Below are 20,277 nucleotides of genomic sequence, written 5' to 3' on the forward strand. Positions count from 1 at the left end.
GAAACGACATTTTAAAAAGTATAATGGTCTTCATTATATTCCTGCATTTTTAGAAGGTTTTAATGGGCAAAAGCTATCCCTTGTTCCACTATACTGACTGTAGAAGCTGCAACATATATACTGTCTATTTATTCACATCAAAAAATAACTTGGATGGAAGGTGTGGTACTGAGAATTCACACAATAGTTTGATGTATCTTCAGAAGATATAGCATATAGGTTTGGATATCTATTGTTTCTTATAATTTCCTCTGTTTGTTTGGCTTCAGGTTTTTTTTTTTTACAGTACTCAGACATATCCTGGCCTCTTAGCAGTGCAGTTTAAACAAAATTATTTCCTCCCCACAGAGCCAAAGTGGGGTGTTATGTTGCACTGCGTGAAGAAACAGAAATAGCAGGGGGAGGAAGAAGAACAGTTACAAGAACCATGAGGTCTGGAGATGTGCCTTGATCAGATGCAAATATCATTCTTGTTTTGGAGTAATGATGGCTTTTACCAGACAGCTGTATTCAGGGGATCGGATTAATGGTTCTTCCTGGCCTTAAAAACCCGTGAGTCAATCACAGCTGAGACAGTGGCGTAGCTTTGGCAGATGTTAAGGTCTGAAAGCTTCAAAAACTTGCGTGAAATTTAGCTTTATATTCCCCAGCATGCAGATCAACTCTTTCAGAACAGGGGGATGGATATCAAGGTTTTTCCAGGAGGCTTTGGGAGGAGCGGCATTGCTCTACAGCTCCTTCAGGAGAGCTCATAAACCAGGCAGGACAGGGGCTCATAAACCTGCGGATGAGCAGGATGAGCTGTGGGACACACCTGCTGGCATTTCTTCTTCATACATGGTACAGGAAAAGCTGTTCTTGCTAAATTACTGGCTGGGTATAGTAAAATGGCTAATCTTTGAAAAGCACTTTGAAGTTGAAAACGAAACCATGAAAAATCACTTCAAATCTTCATAAAAGCCTTTTTAAAATCCCATTTCCTATACCTAGACCATAAAGGGTTTTGCATTTGGTTTTGGGTTTTTTTTTCTAAACTGGAGAAAAGCAGACATTGTCCCCAGTCGAGGGTAGCAAAATCATCAGTTGGGTGCAGCTCTGGTTGGGGAAAAAGGTCACAAGCACAGAGAGCACTGACAAAACCCATCTGCGTCTTGTAAGGTCTGGCTACACACTGACGCACAAGCAAAGAGCATGTTCAAAGGAAAAAAGAGCTGTAAATCCAAAAGAAGGTTCATAGCAACTTTCTGGAATATACATAAAATAATCACCTTTTGCACCCAGGTATTTCTTGCAGAGGTGCTGTATGGGACTCTTTTGAAATGCCCTCTTAGCTATTCTACAGATGGAGAACAAAGAGATTTAGAAATCTTTGTCATTGGTGATGACACAGAGGAACTTCATGAATAGTTTTGAGTCAACCTGTGGCAAATTTATTTGCAAAATGAAACACTCATCTCCCCAAAATCCTTCCATCAAGAAACAAATTAGTTCTTTCTTCTTATTGGTTTGAAAAAAATTATGTTTCCATGTAGCCTTGAACTATCATTTTAGAAGAAAAAAAAAATCAAACATTCCACATTGAAAATGTCAAACAATTTTTTTAAATTGTGATTTAGTTACTAGCCTCAAGTCCTGTTAGTAAATATTTGCAATGAGTTGTTCTTTGCATGGTTTTTAAGAAAACAAACTTAAACAGCTGAATATTTTATACTTTTCAAATATGACCAGAGAAATTGCAGTATGGGAAAGAAATATGTTTTTAATCCTAAAGCTTTTACTATGAGATACCTAATTCTACAACCAAAAGGGTACTAAGAAAAAATTTTAAAATGAAGATTAAAAAAAAAAAAGAAACTGAGAAGTTATAGCAGAAAACATTTTGTGAATACTTCATCATGTTGGAAAGATATATGCAAAATAAACAACAGGTGAAAAAAGAACTGCTCATGAAAATGACAAAACCCTAAAAGATGTAAACTGATGGTGTGTCTTTGGGCTGAAAACAGTGCTGTCACTGGGATTCTGGAACAGCTCTGCTCTCTCTGGATTTAAAACCTAATTTTAAGGTGGCACTGAATTTATCAAAGGATTGCATAGCATTGACATTCTTGATGGCAGGAAGCAAAGTTCCTTCCAAGAGGTGACCCCGTGTCCCATATTGCTGGGAGCAGAGAGATGTACTCACACCCGTTGTCACAGTGCAGGGATGTGGGAGCAGAGCAAAGGGGAATGGCACAAGGAAACATCTTTTGGGAGAGTCAGAGCCAGAGCTCACAGCTGAGATTCCCACTCCAACCCGGGGAGTTAGTCTTGTCTACCACAGTTTGAAAAGCTCTATAGGAAAATGCCGAGACTGGTTCAACAGAATATTGTATTTCAAAAGTGGCCTGATTTAATTTACAACTGATACAGCTCTAGTTATGTGATTTGTTGGCATTTTGAGCATATTAGAACAACAATTAAAAATACAGCATAAAAAAAGCCCTGCTGGTGAGGCAGAAAATTAACATTATTCCAACAAAACAAGAATCTGTTTATCTATCAGTGCCCTGTAAAGCAAGGGGCACTTTAGAATAGCAAGGCCATATTCTACCAAATGCAAGGGACACTTAAATATAGAAATAAATGAACATCTCGTCAAAAGTGTTATGAAATACAAAGAAATACCACTATTGCCCAACCCAAACTGCCCAGTTCTGTTCAATATACAGTATAAAAAGATAAGGTTTCATTTCCAGCTCTGATCTTTTTTAGTTAGAAAAACACTGAGGCTTGCATGATTGTAATTTAAGTAGTTAGCCTCATTTGAAATGCCCTTTCTGTGAGGAAATATGTTTTTAAATTTATTCTTAATATTCCTTTTGCTAAGTTTATTCTGTTATGCTTTGGGAAATTTCACAATTCTCTTTTGCCTGTACAATATTTATAGCCATAATCTAACCCTCTCACTTACGCAGATGTCATCAGAATTCCCTTAAGCCCTAGATTAGCAAGACCATACTTTCCTGAATGTGGCTAGCATTTAAAAATGAGCAGGATAACTGATGATGTTTTATAAAGCACAAAATTACTTTTTGAATGTTTCACCCACATGCTTTTGTATTGCTCTTTGAGCTTCAAGGAGGAAAGACATTCTTCTTGATATGCATAATTTAAAGTGGTTTTCTATTTCACACACAACTTTAGGTATTTTTTAGGACAATAAAGTATTTGAACACTAAAGCTCCCAGATTAAAAAAAAAAAAAAAAAAAATATATATATATATATACATATATATATATATATATATATATATATATATATATATATATATGTCCCCATATGTTCCTCTTGCAGTCTGGCTGAGGAGGGATAAGTGTCACTGATAATCATGGGTACTCCACAGATAAACCCTTTTTCGCCACACTTTTCAGCTAGAGCTAACTGGATTTTAGCCAGAAGATGCAGATTTTTGAAAATTAAAGCCTTGGAACTTTTTGCTCCAACCCATTGATATTTACAAAATCTTATGGGTGCCACCAGACATAATTTCATTTCCCACTTGCTTTTCCTCACTTGGCAGTGGCCAGAAATCAAGAGGATGCAGTGACCCAAATCTGATGGAGGGTTGTATTTTGCAGCAGATAAAACAGGTCTGGGCACTTGAGCACCATCATCTGCCCTGTCTTGGTTAGCAGTCCACTCCTGGCATGGCTTGGGTTCATCAGCAGGAGCTCAGTTTGATCCCCACCATCATGCAGAGAAGTGCAGGAGATGCCCAGGCTCTTCGGGTCCATGTTTCATTGGGACAGTAAAGTTGCAGATGGAGTTAAAGGCAGCTGGTTGTGCAGTCTTGCTCTGATCCTGAACTGAGACATTTTCTTTGTCCTCATAGGAAATGTTTTGCAATCTTTCTCGCTTTTCTTTTCAAGGCACATCACTAGGCATGGCATGCAGTAGGGCAGGTCTCGGGACCTTTACATCCATAAGTGAGGTTCTCTCGGTGGCATAGAGGTACCATTTGCATTTCATGTTTCTGACTTGCTGACCCTGACCAGTGCCTTTCTCATAGTGTTTCAGATTCAACAGGCCCTAAGCATCCTTAAATAAATCTTGAAAATACAAGCTCCTAATGACATGACAATTTATCATGAGAAAGAGATGAAATCCTTTTTCTTCTTTGAAGTCTTTTCAGCACCAGCCAGCTGCAGCCTAAAATTCTCCAAAGAATTTCCTCTTCTTCCCTGCCTTTCTGTCAATAGTACTGCAAGGGTTCACTCACACCAACAACCCCACTGACACTGTGTGTTTGACTCTGTTACACAGAAAGGCAGGCGAAAGTGCTCATTGGAGTGGCCTGGAGCCTCTCTTTCCTGTTTTCCATCCCAACTCTGATTATTTTTGGGAAACGGCAGCTCTCCAATGGGGAAGTGCAGTGCTGGGCTCTCTGGCCTGATGAGTCCTACTGGATCCCCTACATGACAGTTGTGGCTTTCCTGGTGTATTTCATTCCTCTGATCATTATCAGGTAAGTCCGAAGCCCAGTCAGCAAATGTGTGGTAAAAGCTGTCAAGTGTGCAATCAGCTTAATGCTTTAATTTCTACTCATTCATTACAATTTCATTTCCATACCTGCTGCATAGCTGTTTTAGTTTTTATCACATAATACACAGGTCATTGTACTTGCCCTGGGTGTTCTCTGTGTGGTATTAACAGCCAGAAACATTTTCTCTGAAAAAAGGAACAAATCTCTAAGTGTGTCCATTTATCTCCACAGCTTCAGGCTTGAAAGGTATCTTTATAAACCCAGTATGAATATTTATCCATCATTACAAAAGATAATTTTAATAGAAGAACAGGAAACTGCACTTAACACTAATTAAACTAAAATTAACTTGAAGTGCTCTTAAGCTTCACAGTACTCGACAAGTGTTCCTTCACCAGGATTGGAAAGAAATCTTCAAGTGCTGAAGTTGCCAACTACTCCTAAAATATGAACAAATGTAATTCTTCATGTTTTGTAATAGGAAACCTAAGCTGCAGATATTTGAGACTGATTTGCCTCAGATCACAAAGGCAATCTGCAGAAACTGTATTAACCTGAAGTCAATCAATATTACAGACTCTGCTTAGTGATCAGCCTCCCTCTAGAGCACTGCCATTAGCTGCCATTAAACAGAAGGTAACTAGCCATGAGGAGCCACTGATGCAAAAGAGCAGTCAAAATCAGATGTGGAAGGGGAGTGAGGCTTCCTAACTGCCTCAAAATGCTGCCAGTGTCAGCGACAGTTCTCAGAGCCATTATTTTTCTTTCTTTCACTAGCAAGGTTACAATCGTATTTCTTGGTGTCCATCTCTCCTTCTCAGCAGCAAGAAAGACTTGCTGGGACTCCTTTCTTCCCCCCATAATTTGGTGCTGCTTGGACTCAGAGAGAAGAATTATTTTTGGTTATCTCTTGGTCCATCTTCTTTTCCAACAAGTGATGAACCATGAGTCTCCCTTAGCTCCCTGCTCATTAGGACCCTGGGTGAGAGTGGGGTGGGCAGAGGTTGATCTCTTCTAGATGATGACAGGACTGACTACATAACCTTGAAGTTTATTACTATTTTATCACAGAGATTAAGTTCTGCAGCTTTTAATGGCAACAAGTCATTCTCTGATAGAATCAAATTCTCTGATAGAATCAAAACCACATGGTGCTTCAACTCATCTAGCTGACTTTTTGATACGGATTTAAAATGGACCAGTGTTGCTCCCTAGAGAAAAGGGATGATTTTTATACGTTGCTCATAACATGTCAGTTCACTTAACCTTCCATTGGTTGTACCAGATTGCATAGATATAATAAAAATTTAAAAATCAAGAAAGTTCTTCTTAAAGAAAGGACAGGATGAGAAGAAAGGAAAAACTACTCCCAAGTTATCCTTCCTAGGTGGTCTCATTTCTCTGCATGTTTTCCTGTCTCTGAAAGCCAGCCTAGCTTTCAATATACAAAAAATATTCTTGGGAATATGTAAATAAAAATGTGGGTAGATCTGCAGCTCAGCAGTAGCAGCAAAACCAATAAACATATACTGCACAGACAAAGAGCAATTTAACAGTGCAAAGAAAGGTACTAGAAAATTTTGAATCTGGCTGTTACTGTGAAAGGGGCTCTTTTATGAGCTTTCTTAAATGGGTAGCAGTTGGGAAATTCTAGCCAGCATCTTAAGTGTTTCAGGAAAAAAACCCCACAGCCTGCTCAATTACCAGTTGTTCCACAGGTGTGTGAAACATCTCCTTCACACTCTAACATACAGATTTGTGTGGTTTCTGTTACAGACCAGCCACTCCTTTTACACCCCATCTATACTGGTTTGGCAAGAAAAGGCAAGCTACAGAGCAATAAATATTTCAGAGCTGTTGACATTATGCTCCCCTCTTCCCTGCCAAAGAAAGATATTCAAACCAGATCAGCTCTGTGACTTGCTTTACAGTAAATCCCCAGAAGCAAGAAGGTGACGAAGACATGAGGGGAAAGAGAAAGGCAGTGAAACTGGCATTTCATGAGATTGCCCTGACATCTGAGACATGAATAAAATATCCTAAAATTTTTGTGGCTTTAACCTTAAGTAACATTCACACAAGAAATTTATGGCAGAACAGGAACTAAAATCATTGGTTTGGGGCAGTGCAGTGTCCATCACGTGCCCAGAAACATTCCTGGTTTCAGTGTTTATTAACACAAATGCTCCTGTGTCCTTGTTAGCAGAAGTCAGATTTTTGACAGGTCCAAAGTAGTGGCACTGGAAGGAAGGAAGGGGAGTGGTGCAGGGAAGGATTTATTTTCTGCGTATCTATTTCTAGTTGTCAGTGATACTATTTTCTTCAGAACAGAGAGGATTGTCTAAAACCACAGAAAAAGAGGATTAGCATTATGGCAAGGTCAGCAGAGACATTATGAAAAAAATGCAATTTGGAAGGAAATGGCTATTTTTTAGAACACTTTTTAAAGTCTCAAGCACAAAAGTGAAGGTTGCAACTTCCCATCTGATGAATCTGTAAAACATCTGGCAACATAGCCTGAAGGTGTGACATCTATTTCTTTAAAAATCATTGGCAGTCCAGGAGTTTAAAGCTAATCCACCTGATGTGGCTGCAGCCTACAAATACTCTGGTAAGCAGTTTGTGGCTCAAGAACAGCAGGAATGGCTGTTAGCACCCCCAGGGACTTGGTTTCTCTGTAAAAGTTTTGTTCTACCCAATACTTCCAGATGCACAGGAGGTTTGATGATAAATGAGATGCTGCTTTATAAGAGTGAGAGAGATCACATATGTTCCAGTGTGTGTTACTCTTACAAGAGATTATTTATAAAATGAAAGGTGCTATTTAATAAATTTTGGAGGGCATTTTTTTACTTTAATGACCTTTAGCCGAAGGCATTATTTTAAAAAGCCACAACATAAAAATGGAGAGAAGATCTATAAATGTGCAACTGAAAGGTCAAGGATCAGTAGAAGAAGCCATGAATACATATAAGCCAGAAGCTAAGTCATACACCACACTAGTGAGGAAGCGAGGCAGAGTGCACACAGAGAAAAAAATAAGACCTTTTCTGCAAGAATTCATATTGTTTGCGCAGCTGCTTCATTTTCTCTGCTGAAGCACTCTGATTTAGCTGCATGGCAGGTGTCTGATGCAATGTGGGACACTGGCTGGCAGAGTTAATTCTTAATTAGTTCTGCTGCCTGAATCTGCTGAAAACCTAACCTCTAGAGCAAAGCAGTTCACTGATGACAGCACTTTTTCTGGTGCTGTTCATCTGAAGTGCATACAAAGGATAAAATCTTACTTTTCAGGTGCAGGACTTAATTCCACACTAGATATGCTGCTTTGCCTGAGCTGATTTCACTTGTTACAGTTCAGACACCATCATCTTTTAAGCTTCTCTCATCCAGCCCTCAGCCCTCTCTGTAGAGCTGATCTCACATATTCCTGACAGCCTTCACCTAACTCACAGGAGTTGTGTTATTCATAATGCTGCAGCCCATGGAATGAATTATTTAGCTGATAACCTTATGCTCACAATGGAAAACCCTTTCACTGACAAGCTAAGCCCCCAGATGTGGTGTGAGCAAACTCTACAGATTCCAAAACATGAACAAGAAGAACACAGGATTCTCTCCTCCTCGCCCCTGCTTTTAAAAAAAATGTATATATAGAAAGGTAATTTATGAAGAAAACTGCAACAGCCTGAAAGATCGTAATATTTCTGAGGTCTATTCCTACCACTTCTTCACAACTAGAGAAAGGCAATCAGTTATCAAAGAGCTTGTGGTTTTTCAGCAAGTTTTGTTTTTTATCTGATTATAATACTAATGAACAAGACCTGAATAATGAAAAAAAATGAAAAGCTATGATTGGTATTTTTAACCCAAGTGTGTGGATATCATTGAGAGCTGAAAAAAGTGGCGAATATTTGTTATTTTCATATTAAAATGTCCCTTATCCCCACTGTCTCAGTGTTGTACAGGAAGAGCCACAGATCCTGAGTCAGGTATTTCTATACAGTGCTTAAAAATTTGACCTGTTCCCTCTTATTTACATTATTCTATCACTTTTTCTGCAGTTGATATTATCAACCTATGAAACCCCAGAAAATTAAAAAAAAAAAAAAAGTAATTAGGGAACCTGCAGTAATTAGTTCTCTCCTCTTCTGAGACATGTGTCATCAGCTATTACCGAAGTCTTTTCTCCTATTCTGAAACACACCAAGCATAGCTCAAATGGTATCTGTGGTAGTTGAAAACCTCTGGGGCACTGTTGAACAGAGGTTAAATATGGCTCAAATCAAGATCACACAATGCTCTCCCGGAAATATTTGCACCTGGCCCCCTCCGAACCTGTGATGGGGAGACAGAAGAGGTACTGTGTTTCTATTCTGCATTGCTACCCTGTGCCAAAATGTAATTATTTTCTGGCGGTTGAATATCCAGACATTCAGAGATTTTAGCTGTTATTCATGACTGCTAAATATATTTTTTATATTTTAATATTATAAATATAATACATACACATTTACCTTATATAATTGCAAACTCATATTTTAAAAAAAATTGCTAAAGCTCCTCTTGAAGCACAGAGGAAAAATATATCCATCTGCTGTTTAAAATCTGAACTCCAAAGACAACATTTGCTTTGGAGCCGCTGAAAAATAATTAGAAGATAAAAAAAATCCCTCAAATTCAGCTAAAAGGAAAAATATGGAATTAAATCCAAGGCATTGCAAAGAAATAAAAAATATATTAAATAAAATGTATTTCTCTGAATTAAATCAAATAAAGGGACTGGAAATACCATTAATAAAAATACCAAAGGTCATTTTTTGAACTTGATTCAGTGAGGCTATTCTTTTTTGCCTGCAATTTCCATTTCTAAATAAAAACCCTGGATCTTGTGCATATGTTCTAATATCTGTCCATCTCTTCACTTACCCATTACATGTGCCTGCGCTGGTTTGTTCAGATGAGGTTACTTTTCTCTCTAGACAAATAGCATTGTAAATTAGCTGCCATTAAAAAAAAAGCAGCTGCATCACTTTGCACAAATAAAGTATAAAGAAAAATAGGTAATACTGTATGATAAATAGAAGTAATTAACAGGGAGCTTAAGTGCACTTTTGCCATGGTAAAGGCTCATTTCACTAGAAAATACTGAGGCTGTGTGGGATGCCATCATAGTGCAATTATTTTTAAAAAATCTGCATTTAAAGAGTGAGCAGATCAATAACACTTATGATTGTTAATATCAGTACATAGATTTACCAGAAGACATTTTATTAAAAAAAAGTGGCCTATAAATTAAAAATACAGATGGAGTGCAATTATTCACAGTTGCATTTGTATGACTAACCAAAAGTTACGTATTTACATGGATAAAAATGCTGTAATTACCAATGAGGCATATTGAACAACACCATTAACTAAAGCAGGCTATGATGGACGTGCCTCTTAATCCTTTAGAATTTGGATCAAGGTAAATTGTTTTTGGAGATGCGAAGAATTTAATTTCTGAGACACACCCATAATGTGAGCTTTTCAGAATAGCTTGGATTAATTTTCCATCCAGGTTTGACTTTTCCACCTTAGTACCTTTTCATTAGTCTCTCACCTACAACCTGGGCTGGAAGATCAGTGTGCTGTGCACTTAGACAGACACAAAGGTGCCTGACAATGCCTGAACCTCAAGAGCTGCACATCCCATCTCCCAGTGGGGACAAGGGCAAGCAGCATGCAGGCGTGTTACACGGGTTAAAAGAAGAGCTTTGTGGCAAGGTGTACCATGTGCTTTTATGTCCTGGCAGTGAAGGCTGAGCGGTTCAGCGACCAAAGGAAGGAAACAGAAATTAGGATATGGTTGGAATGCTGCAGACTATTTCCAAACACTCCTCTGAATACCAGTTTGTCATCTCTTTCCTGCTACTCCTTGCTCATCTGCCACTCCATTTTCCAAGTGAGAATTTAGAGATTTGACCAACCTCTGCATCCTCCTCCAGCCACCTTTCACAAGAAAGAAAGGAGCAACAAATGTATTGTGTAAAAAGTGGATTTTCTCTCATAAGAAAAATACTTCTCTTCCATAAGAGCCTTCTTTTTACTTCTGTGGCTTTGTAACACCCATGCAGTTGCCTATTGTGATCTTATGCTTTAGGTAACATATTTCTGGAAAGTCTAGTTTCTCAGCTCTATGTCAACATTGCTGGGAAAAAAAAAAAAAAAGAAAAGAGGTTTGGCACTACTACAAACTGGAGTCCCAGAGAGATCAAATTGTAAATTAATAACTGTGTTGGCACAAGAGCTGCTCAGAAGTTTACCTAGCATGTAAACTTTCCTGACACCCACTCTGACCAGTTTTACACCACCTCTGGTTCACTCCTGATACAGCTACAGAAAAAAAGAAAGATAAACAGAAGCAAAAACCCCAACACAGATCCACTATGTTGGTAGCACTTTATAAACTGTTGGATGAAAACAAGAATTCAACTTTCCTCTGGAGTTCTAAAAATTAAGGATTCAAATAAATCAGCATGTTTGAGTGATTACATTTCACTTACAGGTGAAATGCCAATGAGAAGACAGATGATGTAACTGTATCTGGCAAAAGACATGCCCCTACCAGACTCTGCAGCCAAGAGGACAGGAATTCTGGGGTCAAAGGGAAAGCAAGTGAGAAGCCTGGGTTCATAATTCAATCCTTACAGCATTTGGCCAAAGGTAGGGAGTCTGAATATTTTGACTACAGAGTTAGACTCCTTTGTCCTGATGCTGAAGAAACTCTGGATACTATGTGCTGGACAAAGGAAAATCTGCATCAGAGAGGACATTGTTTCAATTGCAAATAAAGAGGTCAGGCTAGAGACAGCAGGCTAGGAAGAAAATAGAAACAGAACTTTTAAGAGTAAGATGGTAGCATTTTTGAGATGACAACAATTATCATTATAATACATTCTGATTCATTGGAACAATCAAAGGAGAAATGGTACGTGAATTTTCCACTATTGTCTGCAAAAAGTACAAAGAAACTCTCAAGTTTCAAGTGTATGAGCTGTTAAATAAACAGGCTCTTGAAAAGCCAGGAGATAAAAGGAAAATGTTCAAATCAGCTGGGAGCCAAGCTGGACTTTTGAAGGGATTAAGTAAAGCAAATTGTAGTCCACGGCAGATGTGAGCAAACCCCTCACTGAGCAAGGACGCTACTGCTCCTCTGTGCAGCCCAGACTGCACCTTGAATTTACTGCTCTCACCTGCTGAGCCTGGAAACCAGATGGCTCAAACTTCCACAGAAAGGAAAACCTCCAAACCTTCATAGTTTTTTGAGCACAAATTCTGCCCTTGCAAGCAAGTCTAGCAATTGAGGGTGGTGTAGGAAAGACTCGTGTATCAGTCTGAAAGGACTAATAAGTATAATGCCACTTGTCATAACAAAAATAAGCCACCTAACAGTAAGACACATTTTTGCCTCCATAAACCACCCTGAAGTTATGTCCTTCATTGCACCTTTTTCACATGAGGACCACTAAGGTTTCTGATAATTAACATCCTCAAGCAGGACATGGGTTTAAACAATGCTTCTTCTTGAAGGAATTATTTTTATCCATTCTATATTAAATCAGTAGAAGTCCAGATAGGCTCTTGCACAGGGAAAGTCCATAACTATCCAAGGTCACTGTGTACTAGGGCACTTTCCATCTTTCATACTGAAGGTATATAAACCTCTTTAAATATGCAAATTGTGGTGGATCTGGTTTTGAATTATCTAACTCTTCCTATTTATCTAATACTTCAGTCCTCCTTGATTTCCACCACAGGACCCTGAGACCCAAACTGAGCATTGCTGTATTTATTTGCATGTCTCATGGATCTTGCCCTTATCAAATTCCCCAGGGTGAAATTTTGTTCACCATCTTCAAACCCAAAAAGTAACAGCAAAATTGAAGAGTACATACAATAAAACCAGGTCCCTCCCTTGCTTCCCTCATAAGAGCTAGTGTTCCAGGGATGATACTGAGATGGATTTGGCGTTGGCTGGCTCAAAATCACCAATGAGCTCTTGCCTGAAAGATTTTTGGCTGAATCACTGCATTCCTCTGAGCCTCAGATTTGACATCCACAAAGTCAGGACAACCACAAGGACTTCTATGGTAAAAAGTATTCAGATCTCCTTCTGAAAAATACTGTGGGAGAGTCATGTCATATTTATTATTATTATTATTGTCATTTAGTATTATTATTCCTATGCAGTCCCACTGCCTCTGTGAACTCCTTACACATAGACAAGTGTATTCTTAAAGCACAAATGACCGAGATGTCTGTTAAATTTATTGTGCCTAATACCAGCAACTTTTCCCCTTCTGCAGCGTCATATACTCAATTGTGATTCGAACCATCTGGATGAAGAGCAAAGCTCAGGCTGCCATCATATCCAGCTGTCCTGGTGAGTCTCAGCATACCTGTGACTCCAGCTTTGTGATTCAATTCCAGCTGATCCTCACAAATCTGGGAGTGCTTGGACATGCACATGTGATGTTGGGCCCCCATCACTGCATTGGGAATGGGATTTCTGTATTTGTTCATTCATAACTCATTTCTACATTATTTACCTTCTTTACTTTGACACTAAATTCTCTTTAGAGACATAATAGGAAACATCTGTGAGAAAATGAATAAAAAGTAAAAATTACTTAGTCTAGAAGTTAGAATTCCTGTTCTTAGAACTTAGACCATTTCCAGAATAGGTTTTTTCTAGCATATACTCAGCAACACTTTTTCTGTGTCTTCACATGTCCTTGCAAGTCTGAATTTTGCTCAAGATCAGAAATTCCTAGCCACAGAAAGCTATAAAATGATTGGAATATTTTCCATCCCAAGAATACACAAGCCTCAATGCTTCAGGGAGATCTACTCTGCTTACTTATTCTCTTTTTATTTTGGGTGGCTCAGGTTTTGATTGCCCAACTTGAGCAGACTTGCGAGTGTCCAAATTTCAGGAACTGCTGAGGTCCTGACTGACAACATGGAAAGATGAGATTGTGTATTCCTGTCCTGCCTGTCAAGGTACACACTGACACATGCACACACCAGTCCTATTCTTTCACTAGCTGAACTGTTCTTTTCCCAGGTGGCAAAAACTCCCGTGGCTACACCAGTCGTGGGTTCATATCCAGGGCAAAGGTGAAAGCGATCAAGTACAGCATTGTAATCATCCTTGGTAAGTGAAAAGCCCCAGAGCTGGTAGCTAGGGAGGATGCTGACATTAGGAAGCTGTTTTTCCTCAGCAACCTCTGTCATCAGCAGGCAAAGTAGAAGGAGCTTTACTCAGATACCTGACTTGCCTTCTGATCTTGCTCTTCCCCTTTTTTCTGGCTGATATGTTTCTATTTTATGTATCTGATATAACCCTTAAATTAAATTAGATATGCAGCCCCTCGTGTGCATAAAGAAAGAGACAATGTCTAAAAGGAACAAAGGAAGAGGTCATCTCTTTCCTATCCAGACTGCCAAAAGATTTGGCAACTGAGTTGTCCTTTAGGCTTAGAGACACTGCATGCCTGTGAGCTGCTGGGGTGGTGCAAGGAGAGAAGAAAGGTGAGATGTGCAGCAATTGTATTTGATGTCACAGTGTTGTTGCCTGCTGAGATGGAAAGCATGAGCTCTCCTTTCCCAACTGGGCAGCAGATGACTTCTCTGTCTCCTAGGGAAATTACATTATTCTGATGCAATTAGGAGGCTGATACTCTATCTCAATAAATAAAGACAGCATCACACAGAGCTTGTGATTAGCTGCCAGAGACAAGCAGGAAAGGAACCAAAGCAGTCAACCAAAGGGCTGACAGTCATCCCTTGACACTGAAAAAGAGATTGCTTCTCTTTCCAACACTGTGCAAAATTCAGATTGAAGAATACTGTATAACAGCCACTTGAATAGCTTAGCTCACTGTCTAGTGGCAGCATTTGCAGACATGAGAGAAGCCAGTGTGATTCATACTTTTCATAAGCCCAAGAACAACTTCTCTGTGTCTGAACTTTTCTGCGTGGCAATCAGAGAAAGATTTTGGCAGACACAACTACTATTTCAGGGCCATCAGATGTTGAGAGCTCACATGGATGCTCAAGTATTTCAGCAGACCTTGATAATATTAGGCACCCAGCACCTCCTGATGTGCAAACAGATTGACACCTAACATCCATGGATTTTTTTAAAGCCACTTAAAGTTCTCCAGAGTGAGTGCTATGATCCACACTCTGGTACTGTGTATTGTTATTTTGCGTATATCTGTGAACAGACACCTCCTGTTTGGTTGTTCTAGAAAACAGGAAGGGAGTTTACCTCTTCCTTGCACTTTTAATGAGCACTCAGCTAACTGCCAGCAAAGAAATTCTGATTTATGTGATAAGAAAACAGGCACAGGGTTACTCTGCTATCTCATCTGGGTCAGGATGTGATCATGTGTCTGATTTCACAACTACCTTTATGTTTGCAACCCAAACAAACATATAGCCTAATTGAATGAACTGCCTCTCTCAGCATTTCTATGCAAATACTGAATCAAAAGCCTTTGTGAGAAGAGATGACATAGAAATTTCTGAGAGACAGATTTATTCGCTATGCCTGCAAATAAAGCCAAATCTGTGGCTAACCTGTTTTCCCTGCCACCTCTGAACAAAAGCAGAAGCTATGAGCAGTACAGCTCTCTTTTCCCCTCCTCAAATTCATCTCCCAAATGGCAGTATGGGAAATTAGAAGAATCTTCCTGCACACTCCATGTACACAGGATTTCCATCCAGCATGCCAAGTGACATGTTGGTTTGCCATAATGCAGTGTGAAAGGGTGTCATTCCTTGCTCCCAGGTGTCTAAGAACCTTATTTTAATAGGTGGCTGTGACAGGCAGCGCTGTCACAGAGCAGCACTTTGGCTGTGTGTACATTTAGATTGGCTGTTCACTCTGGGGACCATTAAAAGAGCACTTCACTATAACTGATGATGCTTTAAGTGGCTACCTATTTACCCTTTATGTGTTGTGTAGTGTTCAGAAGTGTCCCAATATGTCTAGAGGGAGCACTCTAAACACTTACAGAAACACACGTAATATATTTTATAGGCATTAAAATAAAAGTAAAGACAAATAAAAGCACAATCTAATAACTATTCTCTTAAATAAGATCCTGAATGAGGAGAGGGTTGTTTTTTTTTTTTTTTGCATGAACAAATATTTATGTGTTATGACAGTTTCTCCATGAGTATGCAATTACCTCCCTAAATTGCTAAACTACCCAATGTCAAGCTCTTCCTCTCTCTGTCTTGTCTGCAGCATTTATTCTCTGCTGGAGCCCTTACTTTCTTTTTGATATCCTGGACAACTTCAACATACTCCCTGAGACCAAAGAGCGCTTCTACGCATCTGTGATTATTCAGAACCTGCCAGCCTTGAACAGTGCTGTCAACCCCCTCATCTACTGCTTCTTCAGCAACAGCCTCTGCCCCCCTTCTGAGTATTGCTCCTTTACTCTCACTCTGACCACCCCTAAGAAGGGAGGGGACACATAAACCCAGTCCCTTAAATTATTAACTATTTTTTACTTCTTTAATTCTGACCATTATTTGTTTTTTTTTTTGTAGGGAAAGAAGAACTCAAAGGCTGGGGGGGACTTTCCGGGAAAGGAGCGATGGAGGGCAGCAGATGCAGGTCCTGTCAAAACCAGAATGCATCTAGCACAAACAATGTTCTGCAAAGCCACACTGGCACCTGCACAGAGGAAAACATAGGTCCCCCACAAGCCCTGTGAAGTGGATGGACACTTACTGGCAGGAGCCTGCACCTTGTGCTCTTGTGCACCTCATAGACATGTTTTGGGTGGGCACTGCAGCCTCATTAAGTGCACACTGCCAGTGCCAAGGTCAGTATGAGGGGTTTGCATGCCTCTGTTGTGAGGCTTCATCTTAACCCTCTGTTTAAAGCAAGCTGTAATCTATGTGCTCCAAACAGAAAAAATAATTGTAAATGGTGTAAATGGTGTCTAGTCAGAGTTTTCTCTACTTTTCAGGAGTCACTAAAAGCCATCTACTGCACCATCTGGCTCTTATAACTGATAGAGTGTTTACAAGCAATTACAAAGCAAGGACTCCAGCTAAAATGAAAACATAGGCACTTTTCCAATGAGAAAACACCATTGTCACTCTATGTAATTATATCTGGGTTTCATACAGAGTCACTTACAAAGTCATAGCCAGAGAAGACAGGAATGGATAGCTGGGATACTGCCTGCCACATCACCTCACCCAGTTTCTCAGCTCACACCAGCAGCACTGTCCCTGTATCTCTTCCTCCCCTTCCAGTGTGATATTTCCCTGCTGTCCTACCTTGGCACACCAGTGGCTCCCCAGTGCTCCAGCAGGACTCACACATGACACATCTGGACAGCCATTTATTTCTGGGCTACTGGTGAATAGTTCACAAGCTCTTCCCAAAACCCATGTTGCACCCCAGGCAGATCCTTCCTCACTTCTGTGGCAAAGGCCCTGAGCAGCCTCCAGGATCCTATGGGGAGCTGCCATGCAGGGCACAGATCTTTCTCACCACCCACATGCCAGCATTTCCCTATCCTGTACCACTGTAAATCATCCCTCTCACTTAAATCACGCAGGGAGCCACACACATCTTTGCACAAACTCAGAGCTGGAAAAAGACCCAAGCAAAACCACAAAACATGAATTAAATTTAGAAAAAAAAAAAAATCTGTTGATGGTCCAGTCTTGTGAACTCATTGTAGATTTCACAGGGGACCAATGGTCATGCAGAACCTTGCTGCTGAGCACCCAAGCACCTGGGCATCCCCTTTCCCCAGCCCTCTGAGCATCTTCCCACCATACTGTTCTCAAATGTAAGAAAAAATTGCTCATGCAGGTGTGGGGAGGGGAGGTGGTATGAATTTCAATGTTCATTTTACTACAAGGTAGCTTGAAGTGTTTGTATTAAAAATGCACTCTAACCAGCTGTATGGCAACTGAGTTTGTTACCTCTCAGTGAAAAAATTCTTCTTACTTAAGTGGACTCAGTTTAAAAAGGGGCTTTTATTATTATGATCTTTTGCAATGAGTTTGCTCCCTGTAAAGCAAGAACTGAATAAAATTTATTTATAATTACCTGTATTACAAAAATACATTTTCCTAAGTATGAGACATATAAAATCATGGGGCTTTATGTTCTCAGGAAAATAAATAAGGTATCTCTTTTTATTACCGTGAAGTTCTATTATTTAGATTCTATGTCTAAATTTTGCTACTGCTTAATTAAAACTATGAATCTGCAGCAGCCTTTACTGCAGCGACTTTGGATAGGCTGTATATAAGAACAAGACAATATTCCCATGGGCATGTAATAACTTTCCTAAAATTGGACTGGTTTTTTTAAGCTTCATAGATTGTGGATTTCAGCTTTTTCATCTAATAAATGTACACTCACTACCTACTTTTGAACAATTAATGGAGTTTTTAGACTTAATACCTGGAAATCAGATAACATTTCTCAGCAGTACTTTGATTTGCAAATTTAGTATGACTCAATCCCACCAAAATTTACATAATATTCACTGGGGTCACCACATGAATTATCCCATCCATCTAAATTAGGCATATGCATGAGTTAATGTAGGACTCTGAACTGAAATAAAGTCGTTTTCCGTTTATTTTCAAAGAAACAGCTTTTTGTTTTGAATGAAACAAAAATTATTGTACTATGTACCATTCACAAGTTGTTCTTATGATTTTTTTCCCTCTGGACATGATTGTGATGTATTTCCTCATATGAGAATTCTCCAGTTTAAATGGCCCCACACTGCTTTTGTCTGCATCCCTTCCAAGTGCTTAAATACAGAAATAAATAATTCATTTTATTTTCTATGCTGCTTTCTTACTGTGCAAAAGATGGCATTTTACTACCTTTTTCTATTCTCCACATCTTCAGTTGTAAAGCTGAGTTTTCCCATTAGTCTGGAAAACACTCGCATGGTCCTCCTGTGTCTCTGGGAGAGAGATTTAGGCAGTTTCATCTGTCTCCAGTAGGTTTCTTATTCCTTGTCTGCAACTCGCTCCACATCTGCTGAACATTTAGTTGCTCAAAGGTGCCAGAGTTGCTCTGACAGACCCCACACTTAGGAGGAGGCAGGAGAAGTCAGTGTCGAGGTCTGATTGCCCAGAGAGGGGGACTGAGCACAAGGAAAGGGCATCCAGCTGCCTTGTCCATGACAGCCCAGGAGGAACTCTGGTTTTCAACAGCTTTAATGCTTCAAAAGGCATCTGTGAGATCCTTCTGACATTCCCACAGTGAACAGAAATATTCATATGCATGACTGCTAGGACATAAAGCCTTGTATGATGATAAAGTCCTGTTTGTGGATTCCTGAGCAGCATGAAAAGTATTTATCTCTCAGAGAAGTCACATCAAACAGCATAGTACTAGGATACTTTCCAAATTAACGCTAATCCAAGAAAACATGTATGCTTTCAGTGCAAGTTTCAAATAAAATCTGAGTGAGAAAGCCATTTAATTATCTTTTGTATATTTTTGATGTAATTTAAAGTTATGTTCTCTTGGACCAGATTTCCATCTCTTGCTAAAAGTGTAAATTGTCTTTCAGTTTGGTTTTACCTCAGAAATTCCTGTCTCCTTTTTTTTTGTTTTTACTTTAAAATCTAATGCAAGGCAGCAAAACTCAACATTGCCCATTGTGACCATTGAAGAACATCAAACCAAAACCTTACCTAGAAACACGTTTCACCCTCCTGCACACTGCCAAGCCAGTGCTTAGAGGTGCAAATATTATCAGTCCAAGAAAAGAAAATGTAGCCATTACTTTGTTGTTTGTAGGTTTGAGGGTCTTTTTGAAAGATTTTTTTTTTATCATGGGAAAAATAATTACAATTTTGAGATGACACAGGATGATTTGACTTCTACAGAGTAACAAAAAAATTATTCTTACACATCTTCAATTTTTGTGAGGCATTAATGAATGAAGGTCTATACTTTACAAGTTACCTAAGCATTTAAATATTAATTGTTTTCATGGGAATCAAGCATATGTCATTATGGAAGTATGTTTTGGAGTATAAGGTATTGCAAGCACCAGACCCCTCCTAATAGCAGTCTCTAAAGACACAAAAGCAGAAGGAAAAGCAAGTCTAATACTTATTTTAGTTCAAGCCCTGACATTTCAATAACAGAAATCTTTATGTCTATTCAGATTACATATTTTATTGACAATACAATATGCAGGAAATCAGGAAAATCCTCTCTCAAACCATAGGGTCCTATGAAAAACAAAGTAACAATAACCCAACTGAACCCTGCACAGCACTGGCGAAGAATTTCTCAAGATATGAGCACTTTGGGGTAACTATGAGCCAAGATTACTGAGAATAGTCTCTTGGCTCTCTTTACAGTGAATATGCTTGTTGATAAGAGGCCTCAGGTTCAGTGGCCCTTCAGAAGTGCTAATTCTCTGATTGTGCAGATATGTTTCAAACAAGAACACAGAAGGCACCACACTACCTGCCACTTCACTTTACCCTTCATGAGGACTGCATGTACTTTTCATAAACACTTGATGGAAAAAGAGCACAAAGAAATTGCAGAAAGCACACACACACACACACACACACACAAATAACAGTATACATATATGCTATGGGCACAAGTGCCTTTTGTCATCAAGAGAGGAATCATTCCACAAATAAAAATAAACTGGTGTAGAAGATATCT

At 39.3% G+C, this 20,277-nt stretch overlaps 1 protein-coding gene across 2 annotated transcripts in view; it reads left to right on the forward strand.

The window, feature by feature from the left end:
- Window positions 1-19,155, forward strand: part of NPSR1 (neuropeptide S receptor 1) — a 143,454-nt gene extending 124,299 nt beyond the window's left edge. Inside the window, exons 8-12 of one of the 2 annotated variants that reach the window (XM_085573324.1) lie at window positions 4,307-4,508; window positions 12,878-12,954; window positions 13,639-13,728; window positions 15,832-16,012; window positions 16,140-19,155. In XM_085573324.1, the coding sequence (XP_085429450.1) occupies window positions 4,307-4,508; window positions 12,878-12,954; window positions 13,639-13,728; window positions 15,832-16,012; window positions 16,140-16,233 (644 nt within the window). In that variant the 3' untranslated portion in view covers window positions 16,234-19,155. The remainder of the gene's footprint in view (window positions 1-4,306; window positions 4,509-12,877; window positions 12,955-13,638; window positions 13,729-15,831; window positions 16,013-16,139) is intronic. The other variant, XM_085573325.1, reaches the window with a different exon arrangement.
- Window positions 19,156-20,277: the final 1,122 nt, after the last annotated feature.

Source organism: Lonchura striata, chromosome 2 (assembly GCF_050655825.1).
Source record: "Lonchura striata isolate lonStrDom1 chromosome 2, ASM5065582v1, whole genome shotgun sequence".
NCBI classification, from domain to species: domain Eukaryota; kingdom Metazoa; phylum Chordata; class Aves; order Passeriformes; family Estrildidae; genus Lonchura; species Lonchura striata.